The sequence below is a fragment of the Syngnathus acus genome, chromosome 16, assembly GCF_901709675.1.
Source record: "Syngnathus acus chromosome 16, fSynAcu1.2, whole genome shotgun sequence".
In the NCBI taxonomy this organism is placed as follows: domain Eukaryota; kingdom Metazoa; phylum Chordata; class Actinopteri; order Syngnathiformes; family Syngnathidae; genus Syngnathus; species Syngnathus acus.
This window is the reverse complement of record NC_051101.1, coordinates 6,542,861-6,569,873: the sequence shown is the minus strand read 5'-3', so window position 1 is coordinate 6,569,873 and position 27,013 is coordinate 6,542,861. Positions and strand designations below refer to the sequence as shown.

Genomic DNA, 27,013 nt, shown 5'->3' with positions numbered 1-27,013 from the left:
AAGACTATTTTGCACAATGGCATAAAATGCCACAGATCATGGGAACAATCACAGCCGATGACAATACGTGACTTTCTCACACACACAGCTCAGTGAATTGAAACGAGCGAGTCCCACACAAGGCCTCCATGGAAGGCATGTGCGCACATTGCCCACATGCCTGCTTCGCCTCACCACTGCCAGGGAACCCAAAAGCCTCTACAAAACAAATTCATTAACCCGGACAATAAAACACAGCTGTGAGGGATGATGGGAACTGTTTGAAATCAGTGCGCGGGATTGCGGGGAATCTGTTCAAGTCAAACAGCATGTTCTCAAAATGAGTGGGAAGGAAAAGAAAGGAAAAAAAAAAGACTTAGAAGTAGGGGACACTGAGGAAGAAGCAGTGTTTAATCCAAATTGCTGACTGAGAGCAGATATGCCTTTTAAGCTTTCCTAAAACACAATAAGCAACTGTTTTTAATAGAATGTTGATAGCATGTTATGAACACGATATATAAATGAAGTCCAAACAAAACTGTCAAACACTATAAATATCACCCATGAAATTGACTGGTAATTTACAAATATAACCCTTCCAAATCCAATCTTTTATTCCTTGGAAACTGTCAAATGAAAATGAATTGAATCTTTTATGGCTTCTTTGTACGGCGTGAGCAAAGAAACTGGCATCTATTGTGTTGTATTCTGAATACATCAAAAGCTTTCACTCTCGGAACTTCCAACAGCAAACAATGTCAGAATCCATACGACTGATACGATTGTTTTGGTGTGGCGAGTCGAATGTATTAACAGGGGTGAGACAGATTTCTGGCACAGCAGATTGGTAGGCCTTTGAGTTGGGGGGGATGCGGTGATCAAAAACACCACGAGAGGGCCTCGTAGTTTGCACAATGGGGCTCCTGCTGATTGACCAAAAGAATTCTTTGCTACTAGCCAAGAAGCGGGAAGAAGCAGTTACAGTTAACTCACACCACTGACACAGATGAAGATGCAGAGTTTAAACACGTGGAGCCACTGAGCTAAATACAGAACATATTTATGGTGAATAATAGCCACGCATGCTATGGTAAATTTAGGATTTAGAAAGAATTACTCGGAGAAAAAAAGTTCATGGCAATAGAAGCATAATCCTACATAGGTGGAAACACATATTTTGCATGTGCCCCCAATATAAAACACTTTCAAAGTGTCTTAATAATATGCATGAAACCTGTTTTGATTAAGATAACACAAAAAGTCTCTGATCACAGCAAATGTTAAACACCTCCCTTTTTTGTCTCGCTGATATTAGCCTGCTTTGAAGTGGTGCTACTGTCTCATCAAATTAACCACTGCTGACTCTGGCCCCCCATAAGTGCTGAGCCAATGCAGAATATAGGCCAGGGCTACTACTAGCTCAGTGAAGAAAATAATTTTCACTTGTGGAAGCAGCACTTCCATTCCAATGCCACCAGGTTACTGTATAATGTTCTGCGATAATACTAACGTGACTCAACAGTTGGTGACAAATTCCTTGTGATGATTTTGAATCTGATCATTGAAGAGTGGATCACCACTATCCCATCAAGTTTGTAACAGACCTCCCAGAGTACTTGCTATTCTTTCCCATCTCGCCTTGAACCTGGATGAACCTTCCATTAGCTGCCCCTCAGCAGAATCAAGTCATGAATCATTAGCAGTCAAAGGTGAGGCCTTCGAGACCAAATCAAGAGCAGATGTAAAGTTAGCACCTCCATGGCTCTGACTGTTTAAGCAACAAAGGAGATTCACAACTGATTCATCAAGATTCATTATAACACGCTGTTGTAATATTAGATATGACATAAGTTAATTTCAAAATTGTGATTACCTTTATTCTTACCAGAAAAGTGAATGCTTCTTAGCTTTGAGAAAATTCACATTATTTGGATTAAAATTGGAAAAGAACTACAGGTGGCTCAGCAGAATTGCTTCATGCCCGTCAACTCAATTCTTTTCATTTCATTTAACCATGTCTTCTTTTCCCTGTCCTTAGCTCTTCCTTATGACTCTCATCCTCACCACAGCTGGTAAATATTTTTATATTGTGTTCCATTAGCAAGTTTTATTGAGCGGTCAGACTGGGCAAATGGCGCCTGGGAGCTCCCTGTCCTGTAAACAATAGAAAAAGGCCCTGAAAGCTGCAGCTGAGCACAGCGCAGTAAACTAAAGCCACATTAGAGATCCACTGTGTGCTGAGTAAATATTTAAATGTGTTGGATGCACATCAGTATAGGCGCGAGTTGGGGGGGAAATATTTCAAGAAAACACTCAAGATGGATTTTCTTTTTAAATCCAAAGCCGACAAAGGTCAGTGGATAGATAACTCAACTTTGTATCATAACATATGTACAATATATAAAGCGTAAAACTGTACTATTTTGTAGGAGCATCTTCATGTCACCAAATTAGCGAAGTCAACATAACAAAGTTATAGCAGTGTTTTTGTGAAAGAACCACACGTGAATTACTGGGAAATGCAACGCATGCATGTGAAATGCGTAGTCGATACCTCAGTGCCTTGCACAGGAGTGTCCATGCCCCCCACGTTGTCTCTGAGAAGCTGTTGAAGGAGGTGCACCTGAGCAACGCTGAGGTAAAAATCCAAACTGCTGGTCACATTAACTTCAAGGGAATGGCCACACACCACTATATCCTAGAAAAGGACCAACAGTTCAAATTGCAAATCAATCATTGAAGCTGATGAAAATGGACAATTCATAAACAATGTCAAGAATTATAATTGTCTTAGATGTATTCTATCTACAGTAATACACTGCTTGAGTCATCGCACATAAATCATTATAATTCCTCCTGCGTTTTCCAAATCCTTGGGACCTAAACATATCATATTTAAGATGTCAGTGCAATTTATGAATTAACTGATATGCATTGTCAAGGGGCATGTTAGCGTGGAGAAAGTAGGCATCAAAGAGGCAGGAAGTTGGAGTGAGCTGTGCCAGAAAACATCAGCTGTATAAGCAGAGGTTTGAACTCTGGGGGTCAAAAGCCTCCATTACATGCTTTTCTGGCTGTGGGATTCCTAATGAAGGTCTTACTGTATGTAAAGAGGTGAAAGTTGAGTACATCTGACATCTCCATAAATCAAGAGCAGTGAACAAAGCCCGCAGTACCCATTCCAAGAAGGTCAAGGTACAATCAGGCACCATTAGTGATCAAACTTCTACTGAATTGAGTATCCAACTTTCCATGATGCAAACTAAAAGAGAACTTTGACATGCTTTGTGCTGAGTCCACTGACCTCTGCTTGCCCCGTGTCAAGGGAGAGATTCTTACAGAAGATGATTGCGGGGGCAGCAGTCACTCGTACAGAGAAGTCTGTCACAATGGGTGTCAGGATGGCCCGACGCTCCTGGTGCCTCCTGATACTACGCAAATACATGGAAAAACAAACAATTGTTAAGTATTAAAGGTGATTTTCATTCAAAAATAAACTGTTTTGATTTAAAAAGTGCGAGTGCATCTAATCGAACCGAATGGAATCTTTCAATTTTAAACTATAGATATACACCTACTTTTACGGTACCTTCCTGGCACGAACATGGTTAGACACATAGTGAGACATTATTTGACAAGTCCCAATTGGGAACAACCTTTAATTCTATACACAAGATCAAACTGAGACCTTCTCACGTCGGCTTTCTTCATTTCACTTATGTGCATTCCCACAATCAAGTCATATTTGTGGGAACATTTGTTAGCAGTAAAACAAATATACAGGCCCGTTTTATAAGGTGGTGTTAATTGCCACATCTGCTGCTATTAAAACAATCACGCTGTATGGCTTACAATATTTATAGTTGGCCGGGATTATAAAAAGCCCTGTTTCTAGGTGGCCCGGTGTACAGTACTCAGCCAGAACCAATATCAGGTTCACTTCTCCAATACAGATGTGCATTACTGCTGCCCTCAAGCTATTATTTTCTGACACATTTCTTTGAATAGCGGGCAAAAGAGGTTTAATTCGGAGGTGACATGATCTATGGGGGCAATTGGTGTTAGCTAATCTCTCCTCAGACAGGGATTGAAACAATGAGTGTCTCGTTGCAGGGGACAGGTGCTATCATTCAGCAGAAAAGCAAAAACGCATAGGGCTCAGTTTACCCGTGATATACGGGGGCCTCTGACATTGAGCCGTGTGTGTGTGTCTCCCTACACCTTAGAGTGGATGTGGTGGAAACAAGAATACATGGAAAGTGTGGCTTTTATTTTGCACAAAACTAAACAGCAGCAATATCAGTGGCATGTGCAAAATGAGAAAGGCCTGACAAGCGGAGGGATGGAGAAAGTTCACAGTGCCCTGACAAAGGGTCTTTCCTATCCAGCAACTACACACTGGGATGAGGACAGATCCTGTCAGTGGATCCATGGTGCTGGAATTTCCTCACAAAACCTCAGGAAGCTGACTGAGGCCACTGTTGATCCAAAACTACTGGAACTCTAGTGAACCCAAAAAACTGTGGAGAGAACATGCCTCAAGTCTCCAAAACAGGAGAGAGTGCGAGGGTATCGATGTGGAAAACAAGGGGAACGTGAGTGCTTGGGAAGTGGCGTGCATCAAATCTTGTTAGGATTGAGGTGTTAATTTTTCAGGTGAATAAAGATGACAAGTAAAGCGATGCATTATGTTTAATGATTTCTTTTAAGGCCTTAATTTTCTGAAAATGCAATTACTGACTTTTAATGTTTTTTAATGACCCGCAGAAACTCTGCTCCATGTTCATCCCAAAAAGATTTCAATTGAGAGTGCAACAGTAAAATTCATGCAGAAAAAGTCATATATGCACTAAGGGTGAATTAAAATAAAAACAATTCTTACTGTTTGCAATGTATTTTTTTTCTGCAGTAATGTTTTATATGCCTCCACTATCCCTCCAATGCATCACTTCAAATGTCATTTTACGCTTGGGATGCGCTCCCAACTTTTTTGTGGGGAAAACCTTTTAAATTGGGCAGTTTGCCCCAGTTTTAAACCCATTGCCAACATCAAACATAGTCTATTCGTGTAAATTAAGGTGCAATTTAATGTCTTATTTGGGATCTTTGTATAGGATCACAAGCAACATGGCAATCATCAGTGTGCACAATTTTTAAGAGCAGCTAATTAGCTGTGATTTGGGATCTTAGTAAGTCAGGCCCTGCAACCAGTTGATGTCCAATGTGAGGCCTCTCAGATTTTTAAAATGTGTCACCATTGTAATAATCTTTGTTTGGACCATGCTTTCGATGGCTTGGTATGTTTCGAATGACCAGATATCAGGTCTGCATTGATTACTCACCGCACTCTTTCACACTTGTTTTTAGTAGACAAAGACAAAATTAGAATTCTTAGCCCATGATTGTGTGATTTTTGGGTCTGTTCCCACACAAAACATGAGATGAAAAACGGATGTGAGGCCATACAGGCTGTAACGCTCATGCTTGTTTTAGCTCCCAAGCCTATTACAAAAGAAGCATCAAATGTGTGTAATTACGTGTTCAGAGAGGCTCCATTAAAGGGAGCGCTACCTCAATGAAAGCATATTGCTCCCAGATCAATACTTCAGAAATAAATTAGAGGACATTTATTGCTGACAACACACATTACCTAAAATATTATTAGAATAAATCAATACAAAATGTATTAATATTGTCCAAAATATCTGTTTCTTCATGACTGATGGCCAGAAAGATCGCTTTAAAAAAAAATTGATGAGACAAAAAATATTTAGACTTACCCTAAACAACTTTAAATACACTTGTATTATCTAATAAAAAGCGGTGTCGAGTGGAGACTTTCCTCCACCATTAAAACCTCTTGAAACTACCAGTTGAGCCTTTTGCCAGACCAAATGCCACAACACCATCAGAAGACAGAATTGTGAGTCACTCACAATTAACGACAGCCTCAAGCAACTTTCATCTGTCCAAAGCCCAAAAGGGTTGTCCCTCCATCAAGTAAACAGATTTACTGAACAGTAAGTCCAATGATAACTCAAGTTTTCACCACTGGTTAAGCTGCCAAGTCATAAAAATATCTGGCTGTGTTTGACGTGCTAAATGTTTAACTTCACCTCTCACTCAGTTTCTTTGGCAAAGGCATATTATGTGCATCTTACATATGTGTTTGTGACAGCCGCTGTTATAAATGATTCCGCCAGACATTAGTTTAATGAAAAAGGTGGGGTAAAGTGTGATGACTTCCTTACAAATGATGATGGAGTTAAAATGTCTGTACGCGATAAAGCAATAATATTTCTTCTGACCTGCTAGCCATGTTCCATTCCAGGGCCGGGTTCTGGGAGTTCCTCTCACTGTCCGCGGATACACCTCCCTTTATTCCCTCCTTCTCTGGCTTAAGTTGCTCCCATTGAGCTGTGCCAATGTTGATAGACTGAAGGTCGACTTGATATTGACGATCCTCAACCTCTGAGCCTGGGTCACGTAGGATACCAAGGTTTGATGCACGTCTAAAAGAAAAAAAAAAAAAGATTGGATTGTTACTTTGGTGCACAATTCAACAGAAACATAGCACATGATTGTCACACAAAATTATGTTATATGAATTCCACATAGCAGGGGCGGAACGGTGCGATTTAAGGTCCCAGTTGGCTTCCGATTCGATACAGTAAGGGAAGAGAATTAAAAACATAAGGAAAGGATTTAATAACATGGGGGGAAAAAAGAAACATAAAAAGCAATACATTCTCCAATAAATGAAAGCTTCTCAAATACATCTAATTCTCGATTTTACGCATACTTTGGGGTCCAGAATTGGGAATCGCGTCAACCCCGAAAGCGCGTTGAATAAAAAGTATTGTTTTTTTCTTTTTAGAAAGGTATGTTTTTAGGCAGCCGAAAGGGTCCTTTTTTACGTTAATTTATTTAAATTATCAGCCGAAGGGGTTTATTTATGTAAAATAATGTGAGCAATAAACCAAAACAAATATTTTATTCCGAAGGTTTTTATGTAGAAGTCCAACATATGTTCTATACACCAACAATTACATGCCGACCACAGAGTATACATCTTTTTTCATCGCTAAAGAAATCCGATGAGCCTTTCTTACAAAATCTTTTCCCCACCAAGTCGTTCGGTACTACTCAACCAAACAAGCCCACAGACTTCACCTGTGTCATCAAGTTTAGTTTAATGACAACCTACTATTGGCAGAAAATAGTGTCTCGGCAGTAGCAAAAGAGCACCATCGTTTTTAGATAATATCTTTATCGCCCCACTTTTTGTTACTCCCTGGACACAAACACAAATCTGGCAAGAGATGGAGAAAAGACATCATATGTAGGTATAGCTGGCTCAGTACTTGAAAAGATCCAAACACTGTTCCAACAGTGCCAAGAAAAGATGATGCACTCCAAAGACAAGATGCGCATGATTTCACAAAGCAGAAAGGAACAATCACAATCGAGCATCTGCTTATGACATCAGAGCTTTTGGTTTGTTATGATATGTTTATTTGTGCTGGTGAATTCAAATGAGTGCTTAAATGGAATAAATAAGAGCTTAAAATGACTACAGATGTAGTGGCAAGCCGAGTAGTTTTATTTAGTTCGGCAATGTCAGTGCTAATTTTCATTCAGCGTTTTCCTCCCTTAGCCACACGAGAAAAGCCTCCGCGAGTGCGTTATGTTATGACATATGCATCAAATACAAAAACAACTGTGATGGGAGATCAGAGGCGCATAACCAGAGTTAGCTGGATTTGTTGACACACAAACAAGTGAAACAGATCCTTAATCAACATTTGGAACCACATTTATCAACATAGTTAGATTTGAATCAAGCCAAGAGCCCAAGTATGATTTGGGTGGGATATGTCAGTCTAGATTGATTGTTGTATTTTTTTCGCGTAACATAACCTCCATCTTCTGCCCATCCACAAACTATCTTTCACATTAAACAAACCCAAGTTCCCTCATATGCTTTCCAAATTACCTCTCCACTTAGCAGAGCCTCTTACTCATAATCAACATAACATGACAATCTGCAGCCAAGTTTCTACATTGCTCAGCTGCAGGGTCATCCCCCCGGTGATATCAATATAAATGATAAACATTTTTCTTGGTCATGTACCCAATGGAAACCTGTGTGATTTAATATCAAACGACATGTTTCAGCCAATTGTAGGAAACAAGAGAGCTTCATTTCTGACAAATAAGGAGGGGAGGAATTTTGGGAGCTTCCCTTGGGGTGCAATAATAATTGAAGCCAGATCTCTTGTTGTACATGTGTGTTGGGGGGGGGGACTGGTGGTTTGACATATTTGATTGGTCATGTGAGGACCACACTGCATGGCCAACAAGAGACAGAGAAGGCCTTGGGAAAGCACAGCACTCCCACTACCCACGTATGACCTAAACATGTAGAGCAAGGCAGGTGGAACCCACCATTTCTTCTCATGCTTTTATCACACATCTGTGCGCCACTAACGCATGGAAAATAGTGAGGAAAATGAAAACAACAACTAATAATTGACACCCTTTTCCAGGTGAGAGGCAGGACAGGAGGGAGAGTATTTGAGGAGAGGGGGGCACATCGTACATTGGTTTGTCCTTGTTCGTGAGCCAACTTTATTTAATAGCTGGGAAATACCAGACAATTTTTTTTAACGACAAAATACTGTACATTATGTACAGCAAAAAAAAAGATCAAAAGTGCCGTAAATGCCGTAAGTGCACGTATTGTGGCATTCATGGTCATTATAGCAAGAAGCAGTTTACCTTCTTTAGGCAACTACTCAATTTAAGTTAGAGGAGCCAATTGGAGTTCAAATGAGGCAGGTTGTTCCAAATTATTTTGGCAGGCAAGTCAAACACTACCAGTTTGAGCACTGGCAGTATGTTGAACGAAGGACCTGCAAATCCACAGGTGAGTCATCACAGTAACATACGGTACAAATCTTGATAGCCCAAATTCCCAAGATATATCAAAAGAAATGTTAAAGCAATAATAGTAAAATAGTTACGCCCTATCGTTCATGTTTTGATGTTCTTTGGGTCTACGCATGTGTTTGACAGAACATTAATCTTGATTAGTCTCATCGGGAAGACTTCTGGGAGTATTGGTGATTGAGGTGTTGCAGATTAGGGGATCATGTGCTGATAGAATTAAAGGAGGCACCTTCTGGAAACCGTATTGCGTTAGCTGATGCCTTGAATGCCGATAAATAGCAAACACAGACACAGGCATGCGCGCCAACTCTGCTGCTGCATGTTGTAGCAAAGTTAAGTGGAAGCCTAAAACATGGGGAAACAATGCCTTTAAAAATCAAATCCAGACATGGACTATATATTTGCATGACAGCGGCGAAATAATTGCTAGAAAAATAAAGTTGAATACCTTGAGAATATTGCAGCAAATTATATTGTACAGCAATTCATATTGTAAATAAGTAAAAGGGCTTGTTAAAAGTGCAATCCTGCGACGGACTGATTACCATGCTGAGGTTTTGAAGGCTAACTGTGGTTCAAGGTTGTAAAATAAACCACAATGGGATCTGGTTGAGGCTCACGGCCTGATGGTTGGAGTGTGAGAGCAGTGAGCTGTGTTAAAACACTAACAGGGGTGATCGTACAGGGTAACGCGCACACGTGCACGCACTCACACATGACTTTTGCAACTTCCATGCATACCCTTTCCCAAACCCCTGCCCCCCGGCCAGTGGTACAGGAAGCAACAGTGGAATACTGAGCAGTGCCAGCTTCTGGGTCTTGTCACTCCGAAAGCCACAACTTGAACCCACAATCCCGGACCTGTTTTTCACTTCATTTCCCCAACAATCACTTGCAATTCATGTCTCCTTGCACTTCTTCACTGAGGCGACTATGAGCCAATGTGTGTGTATTTAGGGGAGATGAGGTCCTCTGTTTTTACATTGAAATAGAAAGTTCAGCATGTCCTTTTCTCAACTAATTCAGCAATGTTAAAATAGAGATGTTCCAATTCGAGAGTGCACCACGCACATTGGAGCTTCCAACATTGAATGCCTCTGAAGTCATACAATGTCAAAAATAATTTATGGTGGGCGTTTCATGCTTTTTCTTTAGATTTTCGTGACTTTAAAAACGTTTTTTTATTTTTTTATAAAAGAAGCACGCAAAGGTTATTACGAATGTGTCAAGAAAAACAGTAAGTTTGGTGTCCCAAAACTTTTGGATGCTGTTGTCACTCGTTATCACAGTTAAGGTAGAGTATGTTTTTTTTCTTACACTTATTTGGCAAATGTAAAAATAGCAAAAACAATTGGGATAGATTGTGTTTGACCTGAGATGTCCTTCTATATTTGTTTTTTTAATGATTTGAGGTTCTGGTGTTGTTCCATCACAGCTCAAAGTTCACCCAGCAAGTCCTTATTGGCACCCAGCAGCTCTGTGAAAGCATTAAACTGCACAGTGGCTTCTCAATCAGTTTGCTTTGACTGCCACTTGGCAAGTGTGGCTGTTGAGGGGGAATTCATAAGCATCATGATTCATACAACTTGCAATTATTTAGTAGGTTAATTTCCCTCCCTGCCTACAATGAATTGCCAGACATTCTGCAACGTATGAACTGTGGATTTACGATCCCAGTCAACTAATCAAATAACTGTTAAGCTTCATCCACCGATTATCTGAATTAGATGGTTTGAATTACAATGCTTACCAAGCCTCAGAATGAGGGGGCAAAATGATGTGGTGGAATATATGGTCAGCAAAATATAAAACACCGTCAGTCACAGTTTCTCCTCATTAATTTTCGATGACTTCAACATGGATGAAACCCAGCCACAAAGAAAATAACATTTTGAAGACGACAACAACAAGCTACTCCAACTGTGTCACACTTGGCTGAAGAAAGGAACTTAATTTTGGTATTTTAAGTCAAGTGTGTTTTCCCCTTAAATGGGCTGACACATGATAAAGAAAAGTGCAGCTTTCTGGCTCTGTGATTTAGAATTGATCAAATTGGCAGTTTCGCGACAATCTTGCTCAGCATGACTCATCTCATCTCTCAAAACTCAAACGTATACCACCCTCAGGAAAGTCATGTATGATCGCAACCAGACAATGAGGCCCTCTGTTTACACTGCAGTATACAACACAAAATCAGTGTTTGCAGTATTTCAACATAAGTCGTAGATCGCCCTCGCAATTTACATGTCAGGGAAGTGATATTGTTCTATACACAGTGGGTGTCGGATGTGTAAATCTAAACACTGGCAGACGTGCTCTCCGTGATGGCTGGCCCGTTTGACATATCCGGCTCATCCAAGAAAGAATCCATGTGTACTTCATTTGACCTTAGTCATGTATGTGTATTTTATGTAATTCACATTTAAAGGTGACCTTAAATGTTTTACAATTAGGAAACCAAACAACAACATGTTGAGTACCGCACATCGACAATGTGCTGCAATCTCGTACTGGGTTTTGAGTCTCCACATACTGTGCAGTATTATTCTTTGTTGAAACGCAAAAACATGGAGCGATTGCCAAGAAAGAAGAAGCTGGCCATAAAGAAGGATACAATTTTATATGTTTGCCTTCCAAACAATGTAGAACCTTTGTTAGTGCACCCACTGTTGGTACCGCCATTACAGAGCTCATTTGATGGCCACCAAAATAAAGGAACTGATTGCTTTCAATGATTAGGAGTTAAATTTTAATTTAAAAAAAACAACAACTACCTGTTCAATGTGTGGTTTTAACGGGTATTGTGCAAAAAAGGTGTTTGTATCCTACAGAAGCTCCAGTTCCACAGATATGGAAAATAGGCACATATGCTATGCGACTCTCAGTGTCAGCACATCAAAATAAGATTTTGATTTCATCTCTTTTAAAAATATTCTGTATTACTACTATAAATCTTTTTGGTTATTCGGTTTAATGGTAAGTGGAAGACAAGGCTCCATAAACTCACCTAGTGAATAGTTATGTTTTATAAAACATGTCAGGCTGAGTTTGGATCTTAAGAATTGGAGGTGTACATGACTTTTCAGACGCCAGTTTGAAACTATGCTTATTTCCTGCCAAGCACTTCCATATTGATATAATAACACCATTTTATTCTGAGTCAATTTATCAATTAATCTTTCAGCACATGGATGGAAGAGATTACTCCTAACTGGCTGTGGTAGGGAAGAAGGGAGGGGTCAGGGAGGTTTCTCATACGGAGTCATTTTAAGCTACTATATTAGACAAAGCACATATAGCAGTAACTTAAAGTTAAGTTCGATATACAGTATACCATATAGTGTCATTTATGGGTCCAAAGGATGTTTAACAGTATTTTACACAGGTAATTTATAGTGGAATCTGGGTTCCCAAATAGGGGTGGTCCATCCCAATCCACAGAATTCATACAGGAAATGTGAACAGGCCATTTAGGCCATATCACATAAGCTAAATTGGATCTAAGACCAAATGCTGATTTGGCCACTCCGAAACCTTTATTATTATTATTATTTTAGCCTTTCAGAGGTGGACTTGCTAAAATGTTTCGCGTCATCGTCCTGCTGCACAGCACAAGCGCTTGATCTCAATGGCACAAACTGATGACCAAACGCTCCCCTGCATGATTTTTTTTGGAAGACATTGGAATTCTTTGTTCGCAACAAATCGTCCGGTCCGTCGGTAGCAAAGCAGCCCCAGACCATCAGATTGCCACCACCAAGTTTGTTTATTTGCATGCTGTTATTATACTAAATGCTGTGTTATTTTTAAAACAGATCTAATGGGCTACAGACCTTCCAAAAAGTTTTGTCCTGTCAGTGCATTTCTCAAAACGTTTTGGGAATAGCAAATCTAAGTCTGCTGTGAAAAGCAAAGTATGATTGTTCACTGTGTGGTAGGACTATTGACTCATACTTTGGCTGGGAGCGGGTTTCATAGAGTTGTAAAATTAGAAATTAGGCCCACTTAATAGCTGAAACAACGAGCATTTTTTCCCCCACTTGATATTGATTAGGAGGTCATGTATTGCAATTCTGGTTAACATTCCAGACAGACACGCTAAGACTGTTTATGAAGATGGCCATTTTTATCTGTCAAAGAGCGGGCCATTGGCAAAGCACTTTGAAGTAAATTACCCATTGTTTACAACAATTATTGAATCCTGACAACTGTTTAAAGCTGCAAGATTATATATCAAGGCCGTATCCTTCTTTGGATAGAAGCTGATTTTTTTCCGACAAACAAAAATCAGGGAGATAATGGCCATATTTGATGAGTATTGTATACATGGAGTATTGTATCTGCTTTGCGGACAAGCTGAAAAAACACATCATTTGACAGTAGGTTCTTTGTGGTCACGTCTGCCTCAATTCTTAATGACAGTTTGTTTGTCTTAAATACTGTAGGGAGGATGAAACTCAGGCTCAATCCCATTCCGTCCTAAACCTAAAACCTTGCCGTAAATATTCTTTGGAGAGGCAAAGACAAAGGGGTAAATAGAAAATAAAAAAAATGGCGTAATAAACGTGCAACGTCACTACTTGGGGTTACATGCTGGTTGTGTTGGAAGCAGACTATTTCCCTTCAATGACGTTTAAACTAGCTCTATAGCGAACGTTTACCAACAACCCAGAACACGTAATTGTACAAAATTATAAAACATCTAATACAACCATGAGTGTCGTTAGAATGAAAAAAATCTCCATCTGATTCATGTCACATATGTGCACAAAATAAAATCAGATTTGCAACGTAAAAGTAGCTGACATCTCCACAAAGTGCAGGACACTTCCATTTTCCTTCTGTACCGCTTTGAGGAAAGCTCACTAAGAGAGTAACGTACTCTGCTTCATTATTGCAATTAGAAATGCTGATAAAATGAAGAGTAGTACTGTAAAAAAACACTTATGAAAGAGAAACGTTTAAGTAGCAGTGCAAATTGTGTAAAAGAAAATGACTGATACAGCAGTCCCCTCACCCCCACAAAAAGCAGAAATCCCCTGAACAGTAAAAGTTCCAACTAGTTTAAATGGTCCATTACGAAAATAAATGACAACAATATAGAACATGTGTAAGTGAAAATAAATTGGCCCCTAACGGCATTTAAATCCACCCAACCCAAATAGTTGCATGTACTTGTGGGAACTTTAAATGGACACAATAATTCTAGGAAACATATAAGTCGTGATAAAACTGACATTCCTGTGCCTCAGTCCTTATTTAGAAAAAAAAAATTCATTACACTGCATGCGTATGCCAAGGTGAATGGCTCAGTAATCCAATGTAAACTAATCTTAGCTCCAAAGCCTTATCTTAAATGGCACTAAACACGAATGGCTATTGCAAAAGGCTGTAGTTGGAGCAATGACAGGATTGGCTAGGAAGGGAGGATGTAATGTAAGTGCTTCTGTTGAACACAAAATGTGTGCAGAGCACATTCCAGGTGGAAAGCATTAGAGGAGATGGCACATCAAACAGGGCCTTTTTTGTCTCTTTCCTGCAGCCATGGTGGCAGGAAATGCTCTACAGCATCCTGTGATCTGACCAGAAAGTGACAGCAGAGAGGCGTCCAAATAAAACGGGAGGTTAAGAACATGTAGAAAATGTTCAAGAGCATCCTGCAGAGAAGTGGGGATTGGGGGTGGTCACATAAGATACATAATAATGACTGCAGTGCATCGCCTAATACAAAACAGTCATCTGAAGGTGAACTCGCCTTGTTTTAGTTGGATGGAGAATAAAAGAAATTAATTGAGGAAGAAGACGAAGGGGAAAAAAATAAAGACGTATGGATTTTAAAATAACACTTGGGCAGGTTTTACGTTAAAAAGTGTTCCCAGATGTTAAGACAGTGTCTGTGTGTCCATGTGCACAATCCTGGACAGTGCAAGTATGGTGACCAGTTGTATTTTATACAAAGCATTTAAAAGAAGAAAGATATGATTGGAACATTTGCATTCATCTGACACAATAATGGGTGTTCTTTCTCACATCCTTACGAATGGATCGGTCACACAAATTAGTCCTTAAAAAACAACTATTGTACATATTGCACAGCTCACTAGCACACACATGCAAGCAAGCACAGATACAGAAAATGTACGGTTTACCTCTACGCATACTGTATGTCAATGCCTGTTTCAAAGTGATAAAATACTACTATTAATAATATTATTTGGGACTACTTTTATACAAATTTTAAAGAAAGGCAGGGGTCTTCTGTTTATGAAGTGCATGTCTGTAGTTGACTAACTGGTCTTTCTTTGAAACTTCAAGACAGGCATCCGAAATGTATAATGACACTTTACATCATGGATGATCTCATTACCAGTCACACAAATGGAGAGACCTGAGCAGAAAAATAAATAAATGCCAGGCACCGCACCTCGACAATTGTTCAATGATGATATGAAAGTAGGACATTGGAAAGCGTGATACTTTAAACCTTGCATTCAGCATTACTGAGAAAGGATGGAAATTGAGCCAACAATCTGATATTTTATTACAACATACGTATATACCGTATGTACCAAAGCATTTTGCTTGAGTTAATAATTTTTCCCCTGATTACATGTGTGAAACTGGAGCTGGGCAGTAATAAATTGAGGGGGTTCGGGCGCTGACTGGCGGGCTGCTGTGTGTGTGCGCGCCGGGTATGCTATGGAGAGAAGAAAGAGGACCACCACAGTAGAGCTGTCCATGTGGTGGCTTCACATTTCCCTCTGTGGTTAATTCAAATCTACAATGGACACACGCACGCACACACATACACACATACACACACTGGATATCAAAAATCTACACACCCCTGTTCTACCAGGATTTTACAATATAAAAAAATGACACCAAGATAAATCATTTCAAAACTTTTTCCACCATTAATGTGATCTATAACCTTTATAAGTCAACTGGAAAAAAATAAATCATTTCCAGTGGGGAAGTAAAAATAAACCTATGAGATAATGTGGTAATAAGTGGGAATGTGGCTGTGTTCAGAATAAACCAGTCATGTTAAATCCAAGTTAAATGGGGGGTCAGCACACACCTGCCACCATTTATAGTGCCTTTGATTAAGATCCCCAAAGTGCAGATGTTCTAGTATGTTTTTTGTGACATTTTTGAAGTCCCATCTCACAGCAGAGATCATGGTCCGGCAGAGCATTTCCAGAGTATCTGCAGTGTCTCATTGTTCAAAGGTATCATTGAGGAGAAGGGTGCCAAATAATTTCCAAGATATTAAATATCCAACGAAGACATGGAAGACCCTCATTACTGAGTGAAGAAAATATGGCACAACAGGAACAATCTCAGCACTGGACATCCCACCAAAATTGTTGAAAACTGGTCGGAGAGGCTGCCAACATGCTGCTACAACATTGAAGGCGCCGCAGGAATTTCTGGCAATTACAGTTGTACATGTGACAACAATCTCTCGTAATCTGTCCAATTGCTTCTCATTGCAGCCCACAGAATGGGGTTGGATTAGATGTGGGTTGAGCTAAATGTCTAACTCCAGAGGTGGTAGGAACGTCCATTTTGATGTCCATTTGGAGTGAACAAAGTGTCAAACAGCTGACGGAAGCATGTCGTCCAATGTGTTGAAACGAGGGAGTCGACGTTGGCTCTAGATCTCTGAGTTTTAAATTTGGGGTCAAAAGATGATTGGGATGGGTACAGGACCACATGTACCCAGCAGACAGTGCAATCCCTGGGGTGGTTGAGGTTAATATTCGGTTTTGGGTTATTTGATAGAAGGCACTTAGGGGTCATAACCATGCCGAGTGTCTGTGGTCGAGGTTAGGTTTCAAGCTTAGGGATCTGGCTAGATGAGACCTATTTGGACATACCTCCACTGTCTGTGTTCCACTTTTATATTCCATGAGTTCTGTTACTTGTAGTGTTCTGCAATCTGGCTTTTACAAATCAGTTCATTTTGTTCTGGATTACAGATGGAAAAACGTTTTCATTAATAATTTGTGTCAAAGCGATTATTTTATGTCTTTGACATTGATTATATTATGTGCTCAATGTCCACAAACTGAATAAGAAACATATTTTGCAGCTCTGCTTTACGCTTTCACTGTATGTCCGTAGGAACAACTATGAGTCCCTTCTGGCTAAAAATCGTTATCAAATGTAACCAAACGAACCTGTGTGCAATTCGATAATTTCTCCAGCCAGTGTCTACTGGAGAAAGAAACTGAGCCATGGCTCGTGTAAATGTCCAATACCCCCCTCAAGGACTTGGAGCAAAAAAAAAAAAAAGTTCTGAGCACAGCTTCTGGTTCTTTAGTTTGGTTGGACCTCCTGGGGTTATAATATGCCTCTCATTACACAAGCATTAGACAATTACCACTGGATTCTCATTGGTTTCCCAGAGCTATGCTTGTGGCTTCACACATGGGCATTTAAAAGCATCTGCACATTCCTTCTTTTTTTTTTTTTTAGGTTGAGGTCGACCCCCCTCCTCCTCGCTTCAGCCAGCCAATTGTCTTTTCTTTGATGCGATGTTCTACTGTGTAGCAGGTAACTACTGACCGCACGCACACTCTCAAGCTTAAACAAGAATGTTTCCATGTGAACACCTCTGAACTGTATATTCAAAGTCCTTGCTTTGTATATTGATGAATTGCTCGCTTTCTGATACTTCAAGGTAAATCTTCCCAAAAAGAAATTAGTGGCGACATACTGCCGACCACCTGGTGCGTGATACGCTGTGTGGTTGACCACTCAAAGGCTCTCTGACAGCTTCAAACCAACCACAGGATGCCAGAATATCAACATGTCATGCGCAGCGAGAAAAAGAACAAAAACATCATAATATGCGAGGCTGGGGTTTGACAACACACACGGACATACAAGCACAAAGATAATACGCACACACAATTTCCGCTGAGCGCGCACACATCACATACTGACAAGAAAATGTGTGTATTGCATTTTGCAGTCGGGCTTCCTAGTTTGTGATAGGGTATATTCTTAGAGCCTCATATCCTGCTTCAGGATGAAGGTGATGCACGAGGACACACACATGAGGTCACTGAGGTCACAGTCCAGTGGCCAAGCATTCAACCCCTGAATCAGGCACTTTTATGAAAGGAGCACAGCTGAGTGGTCAACCCAACGACATCTGTCATCATGCACCCCAACCTGACTGGCAGCAGCATGCCAAAACACAAGAGCAGTTTCCGGTCAGCTCGCAGATGAGGTCTGTCACCTTGCGCGATTCTTTTTTTAGGGCCATACGGTAAAACAGTGATTTGGACTTGGAAATTTATTTGGAAATAAAAGCCCATTGATACCACCCCCATTTCATGAAAAACACACAATCGTCAACTGAAATAACTCATGATAATATGATTTAAAAAATACAGAAAAATATCAATAAACTTTCCTTTTGAATTGTGGTTCACTAGAATAATTTTAATAATAATAAAATAATAAATAAACTGACATACAGAAAAATGATGGCACCCTTGACATTTTTTTCCTAAGACTTTCAACGCAATTTCTGCAATCTATGATGACAGATTGCCGGCTAACTGCCAGCAAGTATTTATGGCATGGAAAACCATCCCGGGTTGTATCTTTGACCATGATACAGTAAATGATACTAGATAAAGTAAGCCATTTGACATTAAAATACTTAGGATAAGTGAAGGTGAGGCTTTCGAAAGCATTTTAGCACAATATTTTGTAGCCAATGCACTTAAGTACACTCCATTTATCATTTAGATTCTTCATTGTTGGATTATGACATCTTTATTTTTGACAAGTACAAGGAGTCATTTGTTACTGTCATGAATAGTAAACAGGAATTTACAGGGTCAGTCCAAGCTCCACTGAAATCAAACACTTTCTGTAATGTCAATGAGTCTTATCACCTTTCAACAAGTATTTTGTCCCACCCCTTAGAAGCAAACTGCTCCACCAGTCTCAGGTTTAATAGGTGGCTTCTCCCAGAGCAATGTTGCAGCACCAAACTTTGGTCTTAACGATGGTTGGGCATCAAAGTTTGACGCCAAGTTTTCCACGCGGGAACCAGCAAACACAAACAGTAACAGAAACAGCAATAAATGTGTGTTTGCGGTGTGCAACAAAAACAACTACCAGGAAGAGTGGGTGAGCATCAAGCTTGCAAGTTGTGATAATTGACACTACTTAGTGGGGATAAAAAAAAATAATATGGTGCAAAGGAGGTCACAATACAAACATCTAACTTCAGCTGGTACCACACTGACCACACCAAGTCACCAATGGGTAAGTAAACCAACAAAATGTCATATGCCAACATTGAGCCAGCAAGTTAAAATTGAACTAAAACAAATTAAGACCTTTGCTATCATTATTGTGAGAGCACACTGCAGATTGAACAAAACGGAGCTCACTGTGATGTGGTTAGTCAAACACAAACATGGGGCTTTACAATGTTTGTCCTTTGTTGCAATTCAACCTCGACAAAGGGCTGCTCTACTGACTGTTATTCTAGTTTTAAATGTTTGAAAACATTTTCTGTCAAATGATTATGTAAAGAAAACTTGGGCGACCTCCCAGTGTGATTAGAGAAAAGATCAGCGTGTCATCAGAATGACAAGAATCTATCTTCTTTGGTCAGTCAAAAATTCCATAAATTCTCAGTCTTGCAAAGGTAATTAAGAGACCACAGGCTAGGGGAAAAACCTTCGACCAAGCTCCAAGACCAACAGCTTCCACCAAAAAGAATGAAAACAAATGTACTAGTTTAATGTGGTGTATTTGTTTGAAATCCCAGCATTCCCCTTTTCTTCACAGAATCCATCACAACTGTTCAACTAATATTGCTACACAATGCAAAGTGGAATCGTAGCAAGGGAGGTATTTCTTCCTAACATCCGCAAATGTCTGAAATCCAACAGGGGAATACAAGTGTTACGTTGCAACCATCTCAATGAGCTAAAGAGCCCGAGAATAACATCAGAGAGGCCACAGATATTTAAGGAATGAACCACAAGCTGTACACAGAAGTCAGCAGACACCACAACACAAGACCCCGTATACAGCTCCCTGTTTGCATACAGACTGCTGACACTGAACACAATGAGGAGCTGCAGAACAACTTTAGGATGAGGGTTAAGTGGAATTAGGAGAACAGCAAAAGATGATTAAGCCCCAAGTATGATACATACATAAGTCTGAGTTTGTTTGAATTGCAAATTTTCATAGATCTCAGCACTTTCAGCAAATCTCTTTTAGGGCCTAAAGTTAAAAAGCAAGAGGGATGACTAGTGGTCAGTCTAGACAGTGTGGCGTACGCCCTTAAAAAGAATGATAGCCTCATTCTGAGTGGCTGACTTTATTAAATAAAGTGGTAGTGTAGTTCACAGATCAAAGTTCAAAACCACAAACATTTTTTTTCGTTTCCTCTGTTCTTCTATCATAGAATTAGCTCCATAAACAAAGTTCCCTGGAGGCATTCGCAAAAAATGCCATTGTTTCATTTATCGAGATCAGCTTACATACTATGGAACATGTTTGTGTCATCCGCAAAATCTATAAATCAATATATATATTATACATACTGTATATAATATATATGTCCAGTTGTCGCTGTGTGTGGCCAATTTCCACTGCAGCAGTGTAGCAGAGTTGACACACTTTTTGCTGGTGTAAACAAATGGGGAAATTTGGCAGCAGACTAAAGTGATGAAGCAAGTGTGCACTGAAGCATCTAATGAACCATTTTCTGGGAATTCTGGATTTTATGAGGAAAAGAAAGATGACGAGTGTGCACATGTGCACTTCAAGATAGAAAGATACAGTAGAATTGTCTAATTGTCTGAGTGATAACCACAACTGTTATTTATTTTTAGTTTTCACAATACCATACATTGTAGGAAATTAATATGGAATTGGAAAATTTAACATGAAAAAGGTGCACAACTTATACGGAAAAGTAAATAACAAAAGAGAAGATTGAAATAATTTTAGATACAGTACAGCATTTGGTTTTGCGCTCACTTACTGCTGACAAAGCAGCAGTAGCCTTCCCCTCTGTTGCCATGGAAACGCAGACATGTGCACCAATCAAAACAAAATAACAAAACACATATTTTGAAGCACTGCGGGATGCTCCCTTGGTCTCTCTCAGACAGACCATGAGGTAACGGGTATGTGATGGAATCTAGAGATGTGTCATTTAGGAGTTGTCGGGAAATGTGCAGGACACGAATATATCCACAAATCCAGGATTCAACATAAATGACACACTTGTTAGAAAACCTTGGGTTTTCCTTGGAGAACCAACATTTTCTATGGCATACTATAAAATAAAGTGATTTCCATTGCTTGTATGAAAGTTTAAACTGTTCAAATGTTGCTTGTCAATGCAAGTAAAAAGTGTTTTATAGTGGTGAAAGGTTCTTTCTTTAATATATTAATTTCATTTTACAATTCTTTTTTCTCAAGTAAAAAAAAAAAGTCACCTGTCCAGCTTGCTTCTCCGACCAAATGTTGACCGGAATCGATCAATAATCGCTGGCCAGAAAAGAGAACACAAATGTGGTTTAACCCACTCGCAGTGGCTTTATGGAGATGCTACACTGTCATCCCTGGGGTACCTGTATTCCCTTGTCAAACAAACTTGTGACCCAACAAGAAGCTTTCAATTGGGTGTTCCGCAACGGGCACAAAAAAATTAAGAAAAAAATGCACATAAGTGGGGAGTAAAAGATCTGTGTGATTTCAGAAAGGGTCCAAACCACAAGAAAGGCAGGGTTGAACGCATGCTGGACGTTCCTCGGACAAGCACTCATGCGCACAATTTTTTAAGACAGGAAAATGATTTCAGCTGTGTAAATTGACAGCGGCCTTGTAAGCTCAAGATGGAGAGGGAAGAAAAAGGCTTCGCCTTGAGGCCTGTGTAATAATTCCTTCTTAGCAGAGAAGCCGCTGGGGACCTCCTCTTTTATGGAAACTAAATTCAACATCACATGATCAAATGAAACCGTAAACTGCTACCAAATGAACCGCGTCGTGGGCCAGCAGTCTTACAGGCGCAGGTTTATTTAGCCTTCTTTGGAGAGGCTGAAGTGCCGTGAAAACGTTCAGGATGAAATGGAAGTTGGAGATAGCTTTGGAGGACCCTCATCTAGATATGCTGTCAGAATGTTTATAGTAGCTCTCTCCTTAGCCTTCGCCGGCCTCTTGTCTCCCAGGGTGGCATTAAAATCAAACCTTGTGTTAGACATTCTAACCAACTTCATGTGCAGAAGACAATAACACCATAGCTGTATCTCGGATTAGTCATTCCCTTATGTCAACGGATGTAATTAGAGGTGCGCTTTATACGCAGCTACAGCAAATGGCTACTGGCACATATTGTGCCGTTTGCAGCCACATATGGTTATAGTTTGTAAACACGCACATGTTTACATGATCGCAGCCCATCGACTGTGACTTACTTTATATGGGGGGGGGGGGGGGGCAAATACAGCATGATTCAGCGCAAATAAAGCAAATGCATTCGTGGCAATGGAACATCAAAGGTCGCATTGAAGTGATGTGCAGACGTTACCAAGGAAGAAAACTCCTGGTTAGGACAAGAAAAATATTCACACAAAGTAATTTGATTTAATTCCTGGGTTCTAGACAGAAAGGGAAGTGGTGACTCCAAATGTGGTTTGTTGGCACACAGACACACACACACACACATGCTGACTGGACGTGCTATTGGGAAGGGTGGGTGCAAAAATGAATCTTGAATATGTACAGTATGTTGTGCGCACGTCACTTATAGTATATGCACAACATTATGAATGTTATGTGCACATCACTAACTATCATACATTTGCAGTAAGTCAATATAGTGTGCATGGAAGTCAGGCTAGAGATTTGTATGAGCCCATCATTCTCTTTTGCGGAGATGTGGCAACATAGCCACAGAGCCTCAAACTACCAGAAGGAGATCTTTTCAGGCCAATATATACGTAGGGTGAAATTGCAAGGCTGTTTTTTTCACCTCACCAAATTACTTCGATGTGTACAAGCTCATCAGTCATCATTTGACAAGATAACAACATGGTCAACACATTTTTGTGGAACCAAAGTACGTATACGCCGAACAAACATTTATGACAAACATAAATTAAGCGAGTGAAACTGGGTTGAACAAAAAAAAAAAAAACTTGACAAGAGGCAGTCAAAACAGTAGCTATGGTAACTGATCAATACCATGCATGTTTTTCTCAATATCTGTTTCAGGTTGGCGGGCATGCCCCTGAGCATAGGCCATCCCTGCCTGCCTGCTGCTTGCATTTTCCCTTTTTAAGACATTCCCGCTGGCTTAAGCAAGTGTTGTCATCCATCCTTTTTTCCTGCACATTACGTCGTGTGTCAGCACACATCTTACTTGCAGCTGCACAAGGCATCACTTTTATCCCCCCCATTACATATGTTTGCCAGCAACATATCTGCCCATTCAAACAAATGCTTTCTCACAGACACAATGTGGGGCTGTGGTTTCCAGGCAGCTGTGACACAATCCAGAGACTCAACGCTGCCTATAGCAGGGAAATATGTTTTGTGCCGAGATATTCCCTTTAGAAGTTGAGATTTTCCCGGCCTAGCAGCTTTCAACCAGATGAGTCGTTTGTTTGAGCTGGCCGAAGCTGTAGACCCTAAAGATGTCATTCATTGTGCTTTGTCACTGCTGATGCAGCTTAACTGTGATGTGGCGCAGCCACTAGCTGTATAGTGAAATAATTAAACGAGGGGAAACACTTACAAGACAAATTAGAGGTTGTGAGGAATCCTAAAAATCTTGCCTAAAAACAGGTTGTGTTCTCTGTCACACCACCTCAATTAATAGGCCACATCAAATTTGTTAGACTCTGTAGTATGGCAGCAGTGTATATTGCAACAATAAATCAGTAATCAGGTCATGGAAGACTTCTGAAATACAAACCCCAAGAGCAATTAAGTTGGAACGTTGTGTAAAATGTAAACCAAAACACAATACAATGATTTGCAAATCAAGTTGTACATCTGCAAAGGCACCATCAATGCTGAAAGGTACATGCGTGTTAGAGCAACACATGTTGCCATTCAAGCAACATCGTGACGCAACAAATTGGTAAACATGCCACTGTCCCAGCTTCTCTTTGGAATGTGTTGCAGACATCAAATTTACAATTGATGAATATTTGGGAGGAAAAACAAAACAAATACCTTGGCTTTTATTCAATTAAATGCGGATGAAAAATGATTTGCAAATCAAATGTTTGTTTTATTTATGTTTAACACAACGTCCCAACTTGATCAGAATTGGGATTTGTAGCTTAGGCTCTTTTTGGGGAAGAAATGGCTCATCTTACTGGTAGAGGTCTTTGCGTAGAACTGTCCGGGTAAGTGGGTTATCAGCCTGAGGAGCCATGCTAAGGGAACCCAACTTTAATACCAAGGTGTCTTCTTTATTTGCATGGAGATCTGTTGAAACACACAATCAACAGCTGCATAAATCTGAAGAAGAATTCCAATTAAGAATGTCTTCAAGTGACTATTTTGTACCTGGTGTAGTAGATTTGTCAGGTGCTCTAGGGCAGAAAACCCTGATCAGATTGGTGTTGATGTAGATGAGAGGTAAAGACCGAGAAGTCAATGTGTGGCTCCTCATTGGTTGCCCCACTGACTTTCCACGATCTTTGTAGCGTCTTGGTACTGTCGTCTAATAATTGGGATGATTCAAAAGATCGTCAACATGCTTTTAAAGCAACAATACAATTGATAACTTGGACATTAACTATTTCTCACCTGAAATATTCCAACTACAGTAGTTAACAAAGGACAGGACAGCACAACATCAAACGGCTGAGCTGTCAAAAGGATTTCTCTCAGGTACTGAGGTGAGCCATCCGCAAGTGGATCAGCAGCAAGCCGCTGACCGGCTGTGGCAGAACTGCGTGCTGGCCGCTCAGGTCGTGTGGTGAGTTTATGACGAACATTTTTGGTGACAGCCTGTGTGTAGGTAATGGACAAGAATCCATGTTGCTGGTGAGAGCCTTCCAAGACCTTAGCTGCCGTCTGGTGAGAGAGTGGGACAAAATAATTACCGCAACAGGACCGGAATCATGTTTAACTAAATACAGTACGACTAATGATAACTAAATATACTAACTGAAGATTCAACGGACATTAATAGTGACACTTTTAGGATGTTTTTTATAAATCTGAAATGGACATTACAGTTTATACCAGGCCAATATTATTCAGAAATAAATGCTGTTTGATCTTCATGACTGCTTATACTAAAATGATTGGATGTCCCTCCATAATCGCTACCCCGATTGGTAATATAATAATTATTCATAATTCTATCATATTAATTTTCACCCAGAACAATGATGTTATTCCCCAAATGCAAACACGTGTATCTTAGTATATGTTTCCCTACTGCTATTTCTCGATACACTCGTATGCATGTCTCTGATTTTATTAAATTTTCAAGACTTTCTAAATAACGCGCTTTCGGGGTTAAAACGATTCCCAGATTCTGGACCCCAAAGTCCACGTAAAATCAAGGTTGAGCCGTATACAGCCGTAATGTAAAATACACTCCTCCTGAAGACAACTTTGCTTAAAACCCAGAAGTGTCCTCAAAAACACACAGTGACAGTTAATATCTCTGAAATTAACCTTAAATCATTGTGTTGTAAATTAGATTTTTTTTTTAAATTAAAACAGCATGAAACATAGTACATGTGAAATTACATAGATTTGGGAGAGGTTCGGCGAAAATTGAAGCAAACTAACTTACATTCCTCAGAGTGTCATATCTTAAGAGTTACAGCCCTTTAGAATCATATGTGACTGATTTGAATTAAGTGTGAGTGCTTGGAATATATTTTATAGCTGGCACGTTTCAAAGTCAAATTCTAAAAGCACTGTTTGCCAAAACATCTCTGAGGAACGTACAAAACCTAAGCCACTACAGATGAAGCATAGCAGAGAAAGCTACAAAGCAGAAGAGCCATTTTCTTACAGGAGGGAAAAAGCCAGAGAATTGGCTGAAAGAATCTTGCTTGCTGACCGGTCGAACCAACACAGTGCGCCTGTTCAGCTTGTCAGTGCAACAGAGGACCACTTCTCCACAGCTTTGTCGAACACACTCCTCCGTACTGGAGGTGAAGAAAGACACAATAGGTGCACAAGGGAGACAGAGAGAGCAGGAGAGGGAGGAAATATAAGTGTGCATGATCGGGAAGAAACAGCAAACATTACTGAGATGATGACTCAAGTTCATTGAAGTTCATCGAATGATGGGTTGGAACCTGTTAAGAGTTAATCAGTAAAAACCAAGGGAAACTGCAAAATCTTAAACCAGCAGAAATACTGTGGGATGGTCAGATACTATAACAGAGTATGAATATGTCATCACAATGTGATTTCAATTGTTAAATTGTGTTTTTTGTAGTAAAGTACACTCAATCCAAGAAAAGCATGATTGGATGACGATGTTAATTACAAAAGTACTTCTGGATTTAACATATGTTAACAGTATAAGACCATCTGCAGTATTAGCTTGAATCAACAAGAGAATGGAGGCCCATGTCACCAGATTCCATCCACTTGATTATGAAGACAATCAGAACCACTGGAGAGACAGGGAATGCTATTGTCTCAATGTCATGTCAGACTATCATTTTTTTTAAATTTTTTTAGGGTGTATCTTAATGCAACATCTCTGGGCACTCTGAGTCACAACCAGAATCATGATGTCTTTTCCTGTCTGTCCAGCATGAGCCGATGATAAGAACTCTGATTAGGAGCAATAGAATGGCAGAGATAAATTTGAAGGAGGCCTAGCGCTGGCTGTTCTGAGACAGGCAGAGGCCTCACCACAGCTGTCTCCTTGCACTGCAGAAGGAGTCCTTCATAAAGCCCAGAGTGCCAGCCTTGACCTGGCCTGAAGACACACACATTGCCAAGTTTTAATGGGGCATCTGGAATTGATTACATGACTGTGACACAGTTTGATGATATCTCTTTAATGGGAGAACTTCTAAACTAT

General features: G+C 40.0%; 1 protein-coding gene across 5 annotated transcripts in view; it reads right to left on the bottom strand.

The window, feature by feature from the left end:
* The window catches only part of LOC119136390 (vacuolar protein sorting-associated protein 13B-like), a 211,690-nt gene that overhangs the window by 77,270 nt on the left and 107,407 nt on the right, over window positions 1-27,013 (bottom strand). Inside the window, exons 28-34 of one of the 5 annotated variants that reach the window (XM_037274793.1) lie at window positions 26,842-26,908; window positions 24,757-25,026; window positions 24,514-24,670; window positions 24,321-24,432; window positions 6,288-6,491; window positions 3,284-3,410; window positions 2,534-2,677 (exon numbers count right to left, since the gene is read on the bottom strand). In XM_037274793.1, coding sequence (XP_037130688.1) covers window positions 2,534-2,677; window positions 3,284-3,410; window positions 6,288-6,491; window positions 24,321-24,432; window positions 24,514-24,670; window positions 24,757-25,026; window positions 26,842-26,908 — 1,081 coding nt within the window. Of the gene's footprint in view, window positions 1-2,533; window positions 2,678-3,283; window positions 3,411-6,287; window positions 6,492-24,320; window positions 24,433-24,513; window positions 24,671-24,756; window positions 25,027-25,984; window positions 26,121-26,140; window positions 26,761-26,841; window positions 26,909-27,013 lie in introns of those variants that run through there. The other 4 variants (XM_037274792.1, XR_005100731.1, XR_005100730.1 and 1 more) reach the window with 4 other exon arrangements.